Below are 16,111 nucleotides of genomic sequence, written 5' to 3'. Positions count from 1 at the left end.
TGAAATAAATGCTGGCAGGTGCTAGTCTTAAAGAGAATCCACGTCTCATGAAGCATTTCTACACGTGTGGTGCGCCAATTTCCTGTCTGAGAGGTCAGCGATCTGCAGGCGAGTGACCCCAACTTGCCATATCACATATATATAAGGATGTACCCACCCCCAGTGTACTCTGACTAAAGGAAGTGTCATTTCTATGTGTGGCTTCTATTTATGACAGTGTGAAAAGGATTATGACTTGCAAGTACATTAGAGAAAAATCTACTAGGCTGGACAGAATCCAAGAGCACTAGTATTGCTATGGAGCGTCATACATAACACTTTGCTCCAAAGGCTAGTAGAGTAAGATCAGTGGAAGGAACATCACTGTTTCTTACGGTGAGGAGAAACACACGGTACCATACACAAAAATATGAAAAGGCGACTGGCAGGAAAAAGAGAACAAAAATATCATCAGAGCAGTCAGTAGCTTAAGTCAATCCCGCTGTCCGTGATTAGAATGAGGTGAATGACAGGCCCCGCCCCCTGAAACAAACTGGAAACGGGCTGCTGAAGACTAAAGACTGGACTAGGGGTACACAAGAGACCTCCCGTCATACACAGATAACAATCATACCATACAAGCAGTCTCAAACATAGGGTGACTTACTAAATTAGCATAAATTAGCATGACTTGATTACATAAGACTAAACTTTAACCCTTTCCAGCACCAGGACGTACATTTACGTCCTGGAGCGTCGGGGTATGTATGCAGAGAGGTCGCGGGGCAACCTCTCTGCATACAGTGCGGGCGTCAGCTGTTTACTACAGCTGACACCCGCGGGCAATAGCCGCGATCATCCGATCACAGCCATTAACCTGTCAGGATCAACAGCGGCATTTAAATCCCCCAGGGCTGCCTTAGCAGACTGCCTATCAAGCCAACCCCGTGGGGTGGCTTGAAAGACTGCCTGTCAAATGGCAGTATGACGTAAGGCTAAAGCATTACGTCATACTGCAGGAGCGATCAAAGCATCGCTGGTTGTAGTCCCCCAGGGGGACTTTAAAGTAAAGTAAAAAAAAATCAAAAACGTTTTTTTAATTGTAAAAAAAAAGTTATAAAAGTTTGAATCACCCCCCTTTTGCCATTTCGATTATTAAAAAATCTAAATCATAAAATAAAAATACACGTTTGGTATCGTCGCGTCCGTAAAAGTCTGATCTATCAAAGTAGTGCATTATTTTTTCCGCATGATGAACGTCGTCCGGAAAAAAAAATAAAGAACGCCAGAAATGCACTTTTTTAGCTGCCCTGTCTCCCAGAAAAAATGCAATAAAAAGCAATTAAAAAGTCGTATATATTCCAAATTGGTACTATCGGAAACTACAAAAAATGATCCCTTGCTTAACTACGTCGACGTAAAAATAAAAAAGTTATTGCGCGCATAAGATGACGGCAGAAAATAAATGAAAAAAATTAAATGTCTTTGAAAAAAAAAGTGTAGTTTAGTAAAAAAAAAAACTATACAAGTTTGGTATCGTAGTAATTGTACCGACCCATGGAATAAAGTTATCATGTCGCTTTTGTTTTAATTTGTGCGCCATAAAAACAAGACGCACTGAAAGATGGCAGAATATTGTTGTTTTTTTTTCATTTTACCCCACTTATAATTTTTATTACGTTTTTCAGTACATTATATGGTACTTTAAATAGCACCATTAAAAACTGCAACTCGTCCCGCAAAAAACAACAAGCCCTCATATAGCGACGTAGATGGATAAATAAAGGAGTTATGATTTTTTTAAGGAAGGGGGGGGGGGGAACGAAAATGGGGAAAAAAAAGGGCCGGGTCATGAAGGGGTTAATTATGCATGAAAATACTGAATGACTTTAAGCATGAAAGATCACGCTAGAGAGCATGAGCAAATAAACTTTTAACCAGCACACACTTAAACATTACACAATACTGCATAACTAGTATAACTTCAATGTGAAAAACTGAGGAAAATGACCTTCCAGTTCTTGTATTGGGGCATGATAGGGAAAACGAAGGAAAAGAAAACTGTCTGTTACGCAAAGAGTCTCAAGGAAAATGGAAGTCATTCTGTGGTAGTATTAGCCTTCCTATCTCTGCCCACTGATTGTCCCTATACTCTGCGTCAGCCGCAGCTGATGCAGCACCGTCACCTACCAGTGACTCCTCATCATCCTCCATCCTTGCGGAGTTGGTAGAAGGAGAAGCAGATGCAGTGTCCATGCTGAGCAGAGGGGACACAATGGGTCTGCTCAGCGGTGTCTGCGGGAGGAAACGGGCCTGGGTCTGTCGCTCTCCCCTGAAATGAAAGCTGAAGTTAGCGTCCCCATAAGTGAGCACAAATGGACACAGCAATTCTGGGATATATTCTCAGACAACTCTATTGCCCTGGTGAATCAGGATCCAAACCGGCTGTCCCGCCTAGGCTGTCACACCATTCTTCCTGAAGAAGCATTGGGTCTGTGGAGGCCTTGTAGTGCTCTCCATGTCTTCTGGCGTTGGAAAGGTGAGCAGCCTAGTGATCTGTGGGTCCTCCTCCTTGTATAATTGCAGCCTCCGAGGAACTGGCCTCCGAGGAACCACAGTAACTCGGCGCAGCCTCTAGGTTCTGCGGGTGGGATCCATTTTTCTATCAGCCTGGCCAAAAATGCTCTGAGCCCAGGAGTCTGCAGCCACAGTTAACTCCTCTCACTTTGGGCACCAGCAAGTCCATTCAGTGGGGTAGTCCCCCCCCCTGCTACTTTGTGCCAGGCCAGGGCGTAGTCCTTTTGGCACCAAGCATGGCGATAGGGGGAGTAGTGGTACTCATCACTTGTGACACCACCGTTCCCACTCACCGGTATGCTATGCGGCAGAGAAAATAACACAGAGACTTGTGTATAGTACCCAGCAGGTCCCCAGGAACGGTTAGGGCCCGGTATAACTTTACTTGAAGAATAAACTTTGACAAGCAGGTATTTAAGGCAAATTTAGGTACAATTCTCTTTAGTGAAAGTAGACTACAGCTCAGAGGTCAGGGAGGAAACACAGGATGAAAACTGATCCTACAGTCCACGTTATCTGTACGGTACAGCTCCTGGACTGGGAGCAGTCCAGAGGAGGAAGAAGGTAGGGGTCACTCCGCAGACTCTCTGGCAGACAATTATTTACATGAAGGCTTAAACAATAACACCCTGCATGGCAGTTGCGTGGGTGTGACTCAGTAGTGTACCTCTGTGCGGTAATCCTGACTCTGGACGGTCGCACAGGAAAAGCCTGTAGTGTGAATTGGTACCTGTACGATAGGTCCCTCTATAGAGAATTATTTGGAATTGCTTTCTCTCTCTAGGATCTTGGGACTCAATCCATTCACATCCAAACCCCAATCGCCACAGGCTAGTGCTCCTCTCCCTCCATCTTCACCTACATGAAAGCTGAAGGTGCTTCCATGTGGCTCTGTGTTAGCACCCTCTCCGGTGGACAAGATGGAACTCCTTTCCTGCTCTCAAGCACTTTTATTTATACCTTCACCCATGACATGACAGACTGATACATTTACATGCAGGCAATGATTTTATTACTGTTAACCTCTCAAGCGTCGCAGCTGTGCACCACACACACTGGATATGACAGGACAAGCTTTGCACAGTGCATCTACATAGGTCAAACATGTATGACATTTATGGAGGAAACCAGGATGGTGTTCTGGGCTACTACAACAGCTGCCAGGCCTGAATATAATGAGGCACAGCAGCCGTCCCACCAGTAATTTTCACAATGCAGTGAACAGCTAATGACCCCTGTGGACCACATCCATGGCCACCCTGGCCCACATGCAGCCCACAGGTTGGACACCCAATTGGCACATCCATAGCCACCCTGGCCCACAGGTTGGACACCCCCTGGAAAACATCCATAGGCACCCTGGCCCACATGCAGCCTATCGGTTTGCCCCCCCCACTCGTGGCCCACATCCATAGCCACCCTGGCCCACATGCAGCCCACGGGTTGGACACCCCTACTCAAACTGATATCCCAGCGTACTCTTGTCAGCGTAAAGGCTCACTCACTTTGGTCACCGAACCTGCCTCTGGTGTTTCTCAATGGCTGCAGCTCCAGACACCTCCCCGCCGCAGTCGTACTCTCTTTTTTGTACTTGGCCTCTCTCTGTAACAGGAACACACAAGAGCATCTCTCAGTCGCTGCACCTTTGACTAACACGTAGCTCCTTTGAGCGATTCCTCGCTCTCTCCTCCTCTTTACACACTTCAGAGTTTTTTCAACTTCTGTTGGCCCTTCCCTTTACATTGCTACGGCACCCTGCTGTGTGACATTACATCATGACAGAGTATGTACAACTTTCCTTAAAGGACTAGAGTCCTCAATAATAAACAAGTGTTGAACAATGAACACCTCTACACTTGTGCAACCATGCAGTCCAGCCAGGGAACCACCAGGTCACAATAGTTTTGCAGTAGTCTGGCTAAATTGTTGCATTAACTTGAGGGACATTATAGTAGACTGACAGTACTCGAGTGCAAGCAGGACCTCATGGAAGAGATGGCGACCTTGGTTATGGTGAACATTGGACCAGAGAGAGGGTCCAGCTGGAAAAGAGGTTCTGGCTCTGGCAGTCAAGAGGTAGGTGTGATTGGCTGTTGGCTCAACACTAGGAGGATTGGTAGAGTAATGGTAGAGTCGGCGGCCAAGTAAATTTGCCTGGATAGGGTGGTCCTCAGGTGCATGTCTGGGTGAAAGAGGGGACACATGCATACCAGTAGGGTCACGTGGTTAGAAGTCCTCCATGAATATGGTTTTGTAGAAGAGGACAATGGACCCTCACTGACTAACTAACTCACTGACTGACTCGCCACTAATTCTCTAACTTCGCGGTGTCATACAAACATGAAATTTGGCAGGAGCATTCTTTAGGTCCTAAATAGGAAAAGCAAAGGGGTCAAAACTCAATTATTCAATGCTAATTGCAAAAGTATTAGCACCCCTGTGTAATATAGCTTTCCGGTGTCGTACAAACATGAAATTTGGCAGGAGCATTCTTTAGGTCCTAAAAAGGAAAATTAGAGGGGTCACAACTTGATTGTTCAATGCTAATTGCAAAAGTAAGTGCACCCCTATGTAATGTAACTTCCCGGTATTGTACAAGCGTGAAATTTGGCACAACAATCTAACTGACCTCTGTGTGTGCATATACTGAGGAGAATCTACCTCACCTTTATGTGTATATACTGAGGAGAATCTACCTCACCTCTATGTGTATATACTGAGGAGAATCTACCTCACCTCTATGTGTATATACTGAGGGGAATCTACCTCACCTCTATGTGTATATACTGAGGAGAATCTACCTCACCTCTATGTGTATATACTGCGGAAAATATAATTGACCTCTGTGTATATACTAAAAGGCTGTAAAGTACATAAGGAAGTGGACATGAACTGCAGCGATGGAGCAGGCCTTTAAGGCTAAGAAAGGGCTGCAACCTCCAGTCTGAGGTTAAATTTGAATAAAAGGGGTGCCAATGCAATTCCATAGCCTACAGTCTGGAGAACAGGTTGAATATACCAAATTGTGTGAGGATGGTGGGCTGCAAGAATAACCCTGCCTTATGAGACCCGATGGCACAAATCAAAACCTGGACCCTGGGAGAAGGAGTTGACTGCTGCTGCCACAGATGTGCTTGATCCTATTACGGTTGTTGGACCAGCACCCTTGCCTGTTCTTGAGAGGAGGCCTCTTCCACTGTGGAACCATGGGGAGGAGGGTAGAAGGGACTGCTGGTTCCTGCTAGTTGCTGAACCTTCTTCACCTCCATAGCCAGAGAAGATGCACCCCTTTATAGGTGCTAACCTCTGATACAAACCCCCCATGACAATGTTGTGCGGTCATTAGTGAAACATTGGTCTCCTCTGATGTCCTTGCAGGTGACTTAGTGAGAAGGAAATGCAGACTATGGAGTTCTTCAAAAGCAGAAAACTCAACCCAGTAGGGTAACCCATAGACTCTATACATTGTTATCTTATTCCATTCCACCATTGGCCATATGGCCTATTTGTTTGGACACTATGCTAATTTGATATAGCATTATTCCACGTCCTTGATACTATATAAGTATATGGGTTTAGTTTCTGGGCACGGCAACTGAAAATAAAGAGGGAGGTATGAGGGAGTGGGGAAAAACTGCCTTATTTGTATTGCATGATTTTGTATGATATTTAAATACAGTTTTATGTGCAAATAAACCTTTGTGAAGCAGTAGTATTTCTAGGCTCAGGGGAGAATATGACCAGGTTGCCGTAGGAATGCCAAAGTGGTAGGGCAATGTGCGGTGCAGGTAATGCTAGACGTCACACTGTCCATATGCCACAAGGAGACATAATATACATTATATATATATTAGCTGACATAATCAATGCTCGTGCCAAATTTCCCGTTTCTATGACACCGGAAAGTGAAAAAATTACATTCCGTACGTAAAATTTCGACGCCAATTCTTTTGCGCTAGAATTGAATAATCGAGTTGGGACCTATGAACTTTTCCTATTTATGACATAATCAATGCTCGTGCCAAATTTCACGTTTCTATGACACCGGAAAGTGAAAAAATTACATTCTGCACGTAAAATTTGGACGCTAATTCTTTTGCGCATAAAATTGAATAATGGAGTTGGGACCCATTAGCTTTTCCTATTAATGACATAATCAATGCTTGGGGCAAATTTCCTGTTTCTATGACACCGGAAAGTGAAAAACTTACCTTCCGCACGTAAAATTTCGATGCCAATTCTTTTGCGCTAGAATTGAATAATCGAGTTGGGACCCATTAACTTTTCCTACTTATGACATAATCAATGCTCGTGCCAAATTTCACGTTTCTATGACACCGGAAAGTGAAAAAATTACCTTCCGCACGTAAAATTTCGACGCCAATTCTTTTGCGCTAGAATTGAATAATCAAGTTGGGACCCATTAACTTTTCCTACTTATGACATAATCAATGCTCGTGCCAAATTTCCTGTTTCTATGACACCGGAAAGTGAAGAAATTACATTCCGTACGTAAAATTTGGACGCTAATTCTTTTGCGCATAGAATTGAATAATTGAGTTGGGACCCATTAGCTTTTCCTATTTATGACATAATCAATGCTCGTGCCAAATCTCCCGTTTCTATGACACCGGAAAGTGAAAAAATTACATTCCGCACGTAAAATTTCAACGCCAATTCTTTTGTGCTACAATTGAATAATGGAATTGGGACCCATTAGCTTTTCCTATTTAGGACATAATCAATGCTCGTGCCAATTTTCCCGTTTCTATGACACCGGAAAGTGAGAAAATTACATTCCGCACGTAAAATTTCGACGCCAATTCTTTTGCGCTAGAATTGAATAATCGAGTTGGGACCCATTAGCTTTTCCTATTTATGACATAATCAATGCTCGTGCCAAATTTCCTGTTTCTATGACACTGGAAAGTAAAGAAATTACATTCCGCACGTAAAATTTCAACGCTAACTCTTTTGCGCTAGAATTGAATAATGGAGTTGGGACCCATTAGCTTTTCCTATTGATGACATAATCAATGCTCACGCCAAATTTCATGTTTCTATGACACCAGAAAGTGAGAAAATTAGATTCCGTATGTAAAATTTGGACGCTAATTCTTTTGCGCATAGAATTGAATAATCGAGGTGGGATCCATTAGCTTTTCCTACTTATGACATAATCAATGCTCGTGCCAAATTTCCCGTTTCTATGACACCGGAAAGTGAGAAAATTACATTCCGCACGTAAAATTTCGATGCCAATTCTTTTGCGCTAGAATTGAATAATGGAGTTGGGACCCATTAGCTTTTCCTATTTATGACATAATCAATGCCCGTGCCAAATTTCCCGTTTCTATGACATTGGGAAGTGAGTGATTTAGATTATGTACGTTAAATTTTGACGCCAATTATTTTGCGCTAGAATTGAATCATCGAGTTGGGACCCAATTACTTTTCCTATTTTGGAGATAATCTATGCTTGTGCCAAATTTCATGTTTCTACGACATCGGGAAGTTGGAGAACAGTCAGTCAGTCAGTGAGTCAGTGAGTCAGTGAGGGCTTTCAGCTTTATATATATAGATATATACACATTCCGGTGTCATAGAAACGGGAAATTTGGCAGGAGCATTGATATCAATTCTGTCCCTGCATTGGCCACTGGCAACCCCGCAATGCAATTGCTTAGTTCGGCTACAGTATTTCATTGAGCTTAGCTTTGGTGCTGTATTTATGTTATCAACTTGGTTCTGGTATTGCATCTATGTACTGAGGTTGTTTAGTGCTCTATTTATGTACTGAGGTGGCATCTGGTGCTATATTTACATATTGAGCTTTTTTTCTGGTACTGTATTTACGTATTGAGCTTTTTTGTGATGCCGTATTTATGTTATGAGTACCACATTTACGTTATAGCTTGGTTTTGCGGCTATTTATCTATTGAGCTTGGTTCTTGTGCTTTATTTTTATACTGAGGTTTTCCTGGTGCTGTATTTACGTGATGAGGTTGGTTGGGGGACTATATTTATGCTGTGAGCTTAGTTTGGGGGCTGTATTTAATGTTATGACCTTGCTTCTGGTATTGTATCTATGTACTGAGCTGGGTTTTATGCTGTAGTTATGTTATGAGCTTGGCTCTGGTATTGTATCTATGTACTGAAGTTGGTTCCAAGCTGTATTTATGTTATGAGCTTGGTTGTGGTACTGTTACTGAGGTTGGTTCTTTGCTGTATTTATATCATTATTCACATATTCTGGTGTAGGTATACTGCTATTATGCTGCTTTCTGCACAAGGAGGTGCCTTTCAATATAATATATATAATTTTGTTCTTATGCAGGAGAGGCCACCAAAAACAATTCCAGGTTGCCAGGTTCCAACTGGCCCACAGGAGAACAAATAAATTCCACCGGTAGGCCCTGAGCCAGGAGTCGGCCCTCAGCCCCCCACATAAATGGTGGACATCATAGCACACCCATACAGATAATCAGTGGGCCCCCAGAATATATTTTACTAGTGAGCCCTTTGCACCCCAGTCTTACACTGCAGGGTGTCATCAAACCCAGGGCCGGCACTGATTAATCATATGGCAAATGTTGTTTCTTATAGAGTCTATATATGACTATAGTCACATGGCCTGTTACAACACAACACTTGCTCCACACAGCATTAATGGATCGTACTGGTAAAATGATAGCTTGCACTGACACATGAGAATAACACTAAGAAACTGTGACAAATATTGTTCTGGTCCCTCACAGACAAGTTAATCAAGTTAATTGTGACAATTACTGGCTTCTGCGAATGAGTCTTTGGTAAAGGAAGCCATAGAGATTTTTAGAGCCGTGTGTGAAGCAGAAAATTGGTGGTTGACAATAAAACAATAGAGTGATAAGACTGTATAATGCGTTATAGCAGGGCATACAGTATTAGGGCGCGCTCACATCAGTGTTCGGGGGCTCCGTTTTCCTGCTCCGTACCCCTTGGCCAAATAGATCTGACTTATGATGGAACGAACGGCATTGAATAGACCCCATTGATTATAATCGGGTGCCTTCTATTTCCGGCCAGCATTTTCCTAGAATTGATAGGATGAAATATTACAGACAGGAACAAAAGGAACCTCCAATGCTGGTGTGAACGAGTCCTAGATGAGTGCATATGTAGTGCCCCAGAGTTAACGGGGCCCCTCCATAATGTTAAGTGTTTGTCCTGTGCAATCGTATTGTCAGTGTCTTCTGTGCTGTGTGCATTTGTTGTGTATTGCACCTCTGCAACACTGAATTGGTTAACGTCTGGGATATGTCTGAGAAATGTATCTTGTTGTATGTCATGTGACTATGTTTTTTATATATGTTGCTAAGGAAGTCAGAGAGAGAGAGTGGGTTCTTGAGGTTTGCAAGGGAGCCACACAGACACTGTCTGGTCTGTATGGTCCAGAATGGAAGAAACTGAAAGATACCCATCAGCTTAGCCTGGGCCTATGCTACCCAGGATTTGCCAGTGCCTCTATCCGCACTGAGAGAAAAGGAGAAGGACACCAGAGGAGTATGTGATGACCGGTAGAGAGTAAGAAAGGAAGAGAGAGTTTGCTGGGAGCAGGATGTCACAGATAACTGAGACTGTGGAGTGTCTGGATTACCCCGAGTGTCCTCCCTGTCACACCACCTTCTGAGAGTGTGAAGTGTTCTTTTCTGGACTGTTACTGTTATTTGTGGGAATTAAGTAAACGGGCATTACCGACTATTCCCGGTTAGCTCAGAAAGCTATCCATTTTCTAAGGAGTATTTTTCAAGAGCAGTGCTGCACAGATAACTTGGACTGTGGGCCCGGTGTCATTCTGTGTCTGCCTCCCGATCCTCATTGCTAATTTTTGCCTGCATCGGTGTGTTTTGCTGAGCTTACTTCAATCTACCGGGAACTGTAATTATTCAAGTAAAATTACAGCTGTCATCTGCTCCCGGCAACTGTTGGTTCAACTACTCTCTGTGTGTGTGGACTTTATTCCATCTTCATCTCCACCGCGGAGGAAGGAACGGTGGTGACACACGTGACAAATCAAGTTAGCAAAAACTCCCAATTTTTAATAGTCTGCCCTTAGCCCCTGGGATGTGCTCTCCAGTAACCCTCCGGTTGGGAGACGGTAGGGTGACAAGGGCCGATTCTAATCCCAGCCGTCTCTTAGGCCGAGACCCGCTTCTCTGACGTTGCAAATGTTTTATTGGACTTTTCTGCAACATTCACTATTACATATCCAGTCTTGTAGAACTTAGGAAATTTACCGAAGCAAGAAAGAGGAAAACTGTATGACAACACCCTCTACTGGTCATTATATAGATGGCACATATTTCCAAAACGAATGGGGACCATTTACCTAAAATATCATGGAGGGGATCCTGTGGATGTAAAAGACTCATCATCAAAAGGGGTCAGAGGAGGATGGCAAGAATCCTTCTGATGAATAGGCTCTGCACAGAGATTGCTGCTGAATACAACGCTGCGCTCCAACTAACTCGTTGTTCCTGAGCACAGATGGGCTATAACAGAAGGCGACCAGTTACAGCGACATTACTGAGAAGCACAAAGGAGAGACTACAGGGGGCAAAAGAGCGTCAGTCCGTGTATATGTGGAGTTTTTTGGGGGATTTTCATCTCCACTTTTCAAAAGCCGTAACTATATTATTTTTCCGCTGACACGGCCGTATACACAATAACAACCCTTTTTGGCTTTTTTTTTTTTTACATTGCTGCATTCAAAGGTCTATAACTTTTTTATTTTTCCACGGACGGAGCTCTGTGAGGGCTTGTTTTTTGCACGGTGAGCTGTAGTTTTTATTGGTACCATTTTGGGGGAATTAAAGTTTTTTTTTTATCACTTTTATTGTGATTTTTGGGATACAAAATAAACAAACTAAGTATTTTGCCTCATTTTAAGGGTATTTTTTACGTTTTTTTGCCATGCAGGATAAGTAAATAGTGTGTACAATTTATTGTACAGGTCGTTACAGATACGATGATACCAAATATGTGGGATTTTGTTATTTTTTTCTTATATATACAAAAAGGAAAACTGCACAAAAAAGGGGTGTTTTAATTTTTTTCACATTTTTTCTGTCCCTGTAGGTTCATAAAAGCCCTGATCTCTATGATAATGCATTGCACTACTTCTGTACTGCAATCCATTATCAGTCACAACAGCAATCACAGGCCATGGCAGTCCCAAACACCAGTGTATGGCGTCCAGGTGTCTGGGCAACCCATTGGCCTTCATCTCCTTCTGTCAGCCCTTCCTATGCCACAATGTATATTGATCGTGGCATGTAAAGGGTTAGGAGCGAGAATCGATGTTCTCGCTGATCTCTGCTGTTGCAGTGGGATGGCAGTCCCCGCTGGCTCCCGCTGCGCAGGTTCACTTCTGTTTACATTCTGTGGTGTTAAGGGGTTACAGGGGATGTCCAGAATTTTTTTTTAAAACATTCTCTAACAGCAGGGAATATCTAACCGTAACTCATTTAGTCAATCCCCAGCCATTTCAAAACTGCTACCCCAGGAGTCCCTGCCAGGCTTTCTTTACTTTGCAGCACTGATGACATACAGTGATCCATGTGACCTGAGCAGCCAATCACTGGGCTCAGAGACTGACCGTTTCACCTGCGATTTCACAGCGATTCTCCTGCACGTACGATGCATTTTTTAAATAAAAACATTTATTTGATTTATATTTTTATTCTGCGTTTTTCATGCGTGTGAAAAAATGGCATGCGGTACCAATAATAAAATGCTTGAAAAACACATTGCACTCGCATGCAGATCGCATGTTATGCGAGTGATGTGTTCTTTTCACACTTCCACAAAAAATAAAGTTACGGGACATAGCTCCGCCCCCGTTCCGCCCTTCCCATTGCAAATAGTGCAGAGGGGCGGAGAGTGGGTGGAGAGGAGGCAGGAGCTCAGTTCCTGCTCCCGGCTCTTCCAGCCTCCTCCCCCTGCAGAGAGGGACGACGTATATCGGCTGGGCGTGAAAACCGAGCCGATATATGATCGTCTGAATGCGCCCTAAGTCCTTATTCAGACAAGCGTATGCATAAATACGTTTGCCGGTATGAAACATATTTTCGCATGAACCAAGTTGTGAGATGGCAAGAAGCCGGCTGATATGTCCGTGCTAACAGTGCGATCGTTTTTTTGCGATCAAATTGCCTGTTCACGCGCTCGTGAGTTCCACCCTTCCTGTGGATTAGAATGGCTAGTAAATGCCTAATCAGGGCCAGCTGTCTTCTTTTCTCTCTGTTGTGCGCAGGGTAACTCTATCCCCTCCCTTTTTTAGACTGCCATGGAAGTCTACGGCAGCTTTCTGTGTAACACGGACAAAGATAGAGCAGGACCTGTCATTGCGCAGAAAAAAACGTGTTTATGCGAACAAATCTATTGAAATCAAAGGCATCGCTTTGCCGTGCTATGCGGGTAAAATATTCATGTGCGGAAACGCCTTTCAAATACGCCGTCAGGGCAGATTCTGACAGCGCTGCTCTCTCCCGTTATGTGTTTTCTCGGGCGTTAATTGTACGGCCGAGAAAAAATAGGACCTGCCCTATTTTTCCCGTACCTAATGCAGGAAAGATCGGGCGGCACCTATCTTCCCGCGGTTATTTTCAAACTCCTGCGCTCTGGCGTGGAATTTGTAAAGCTGGCAAAGGGAAGAAATTCCCCTCGTTCAGGTGCGACTATGCTCCGTACCGGCGAATATAGTTGCACCTACACTTGCCTGAATCTGCCCTACTACTGTGGATAGGGGAAAACTTGCAATTCTGGTACAATTCCTTTAACCCTTTCCAATCCAATTTTGGATTCAGGGTTTCCTAAAAGGCTTTCTCTTTTTGCTGTTATACAACAGTGCCATCTGCTGGCTAAAGCCAGTGTGTGTGCGCCAGACAAGCCCGGCAGCGGAGTGGCTGGCAATAGACGGTAAGAATACCCTGTCGGACGTCTTCTGACATTGTAGCTGTACAAGCTTCAATCAGAATGTGGGAAGATGTCAGACAGTGGATTGGGAAGGGTTAAGTGTTTTGCTGATCTTGCTGACAACATTCAGAGACCACTAAACATCAACCATATACATATATATATATTCCTGCATGTTGCACTGCTGCACTTGTCGCTGCCTAAACTACAGTAAAGTAACAGTTGACTGCAACCTTTGATTCTGCAGCCGTCCTCCTGCACTCACGTTGTAGGGCATTAGTGGGATCTGGGCAGATGATGGAAGCTCATTCTGAGCCCACAGAAGACATAAAGCAGAGGATGAATAGCTGCAGCAAGCACTGAACAACGCCCGAAGCCACCGCTCTATCTCACCGCTACAGATCCAATTAATTCATGAGCCAGAGAGCTGCAGGCAACTGCTTCCCTGACTAGTGCTTACAAATGGACGTAATGAGAAGGGCACATGGTGGAAACATGCAACGGGTGAAATAATAGATTTAAGTAGCAGCCGACACATGATGAGTATGAGACAGCCAGTAAGTGCACCAGCTGTCAGGAAACTGATCACGAAGTTCAGGGAAACTGGGAGTGCCAGGAGAAACCGAGAACTGGTCAACCAACTGTCGTACACACCCTTCATCTTCACACAACTTCTGCTGCGGCTCTCTGGGGGCCACTTGTGTGTCTTGAGGATCCTAGCAGTTGGTTGACTCACACCGGGCTCCAGTGCTTAGTCTCCTGGTGCTCTTCTGTGGATTCTTCGTGGAAACGGCTAGAATGGCTGTCGACACCTGGCGATCTGAAACACTACTTGGATGACCAGTTCTCGGTTTGTCCAGGAAACTACCAGTTTCTCTGAACTTCTCAATCAGTTTGCTGAAAGTTCATGCCCTAACTGCCTTCTTCCTGGAGGTTCTTGAATGAAAGCCTCGACCGACTCACGTCAACTTCTGTTACTGACAACCAGGATGATTTCAGTTCTGTTAACCCTTTGCAATCCAATTTTGGATTCGGGGTTTCCTAGGGGGCTTTCTGTTTCTGCCAGTACTGCAGTATGTGACATGATGGAGAGGCCCCCGACAACAGAGCGGCCATTAATAGACAGTAAGAATACCCTGTTGGGCGTCTTCTGACATCAGAGCTGCACAGGCTTCAATCAGAATGTTGGAAGACATCAGACAGTGGATTGGAAAGGGTTAATGGCATCTTCTGGTATCTGTAAAGACATGCAATTACTGCGTTCCATACCATAAAATTCAACATAGCAACTTTATTGATCATCAACATGACATCACCCATAACTCGAAAATGGTTGCAGGTAGTGAAAAAAGGACTACAGCTATCAATATCTGATGAAACTCTAAATCATGTATTCCATGACCCCATTCCTGATGGAGCTTTTTGGGCTGAATCTAAGATGACTGCCACCAAGGTAGACATCACCATAGAGCCAAAACACGTTTCTCCAAACATCTGAGTATTTGACAAAGCTTTCTACTTGTATCTTTTTTCATTCAGAAGACATTTCTGGTGGCCCTGACTTTTGAATCAGCTTGTACTTTGTACCATATACGAAGCCTGTTTGGACCTTAATGACCATGACAAACTTTGGAAATCTGACATGTGTCACTTTAACATAGAATAACTCCATAAAGGTTTTGCATATCCAAGTGATTCTGACATTGTTTTCTCGCCACATTTTGTACTTCTTTTATGTGGTGAAAATAGACCAATAGAATTTGTGTATATTTATTAAAAATGCCAAAATTGTGGATAATGTTTTACAAATTGTGATTTTTTTCCCCATATTTTCCACTGCAGTAGATTAAATATGGGCCAACTTTTTATACAAATTTTGAATGCGATATATATTTCCATCTGTTTCATTTATTCTGGAAGCACATTTGAAAAACTTTTTACTTTTTTGAGCAATTTAGGAGACGTACAAATTTGACATTGATTGTTCAAATTTTGAGGAACACTTTGTTTTCCTGCACCAAGCAAAGATTGCAAAGGCTCATAGGTGTCAGAATAGTAGATACCCCCACAGATGACCCCATTTTAAAAACTACACCCCTTAATGTATTCACTAAGGGGGGGTCAGGAGTATTTTGACCCTACAGTTTTCTTTACAAGAGTTAAAGAGGTTCTGTCATTAGCAATAAAAAATCAATACTAACCTATTCTTCTGCGGCAGTCTTACCACATCTTCTCCTCACCGATCTTCTCCTGTCTCCTGCAGTCCCCGGGTCACCTCATCGCAGGCCGGCCCCAAAATGGATGCCCGTTTGTCCTGTGTTCAGAAACGTACCCGTCATGACTCTATTCTTATGTCTGGACTAGAGATGAGCAAGCGTACTCGGTAAGGACAGATACTTGAGCGAGTATCGTCCTTACCAAGTACCTGCCTACTCGCCCGCAAAGATTTGGGTGAGCAGGAGGGAGTGGGGGGGGGGGGGAGAGAGAGAACTCTCTAAAGTCCCCCCCCCCCGCGCTCTCCCCCGGCACTGGAATCTTTGCAGGCGAGCAGGCAGATACTCGGTAGGGGTGCATTCAGACGACCGTATATCGGCCG

At 43.8% G+C, this 16,111-nt stretch overlaps 1 protein-coding gene across 1 annotated transcript in view; it reads right to left on the bottom strand.

Annotated features, from left to right (window-relative positions):
- The window catches only part of LOC136612804 (chromaffin granule amine transporter-like), a 96,107-nt gene extending 80,350 nt beyond the window's left edge, over nucleotides 1-15,757 (bottom strand). Inside the window, exons 1-4 of the mRNA XM_066593493.1 lie at nucleotides 15,717-15,757; nucleotides 14,651-14,752; nucleotides 4,062-4,158; nucleotides 2,170-2,311 (exon numbers count right to left, since the gene is read on the bottom strand). Coding sequence (XP_066449590.1) covers nucleotides 2,170-2,235 — 66 coding nt within the window. The 5' untranslated portion in view covers nucleotides 2,236-2,311; nucleotides 4,062-4,158; nucleotides 14,651-14,752; nucleotides 15,717-15,757. The remainder of the gene's footprint in view (nucleotides 1-2,169; nucleotides 2,312-4,061; nucleotides 4,159-14,650; nucleotides 14,753-15,716) is intronic.
- Between the last annotated feature and the right edge of the window lie 354 nt (nucleotides 15,758-16,111).

This window comes from Eleutherodactylus coqui, chromosome 2 (genome assembly GCF_035609145.1).
Source record: "Eleutherodactylus coqui strain aEleCoq1 chromosome 2, aEleCoq1.hap1, whole genome shotgun sequence".
NCBI classification, from domain to species: Eukaryota; Metazoa; Chordata; class Amphibia; order Anura; family Eleutherodactylidae; genus Eleutherodactylus; species Eleutherodactylus coqui.
This window is presented reverse-complemented; position numbering and strand designations above follow the sequence as displayed.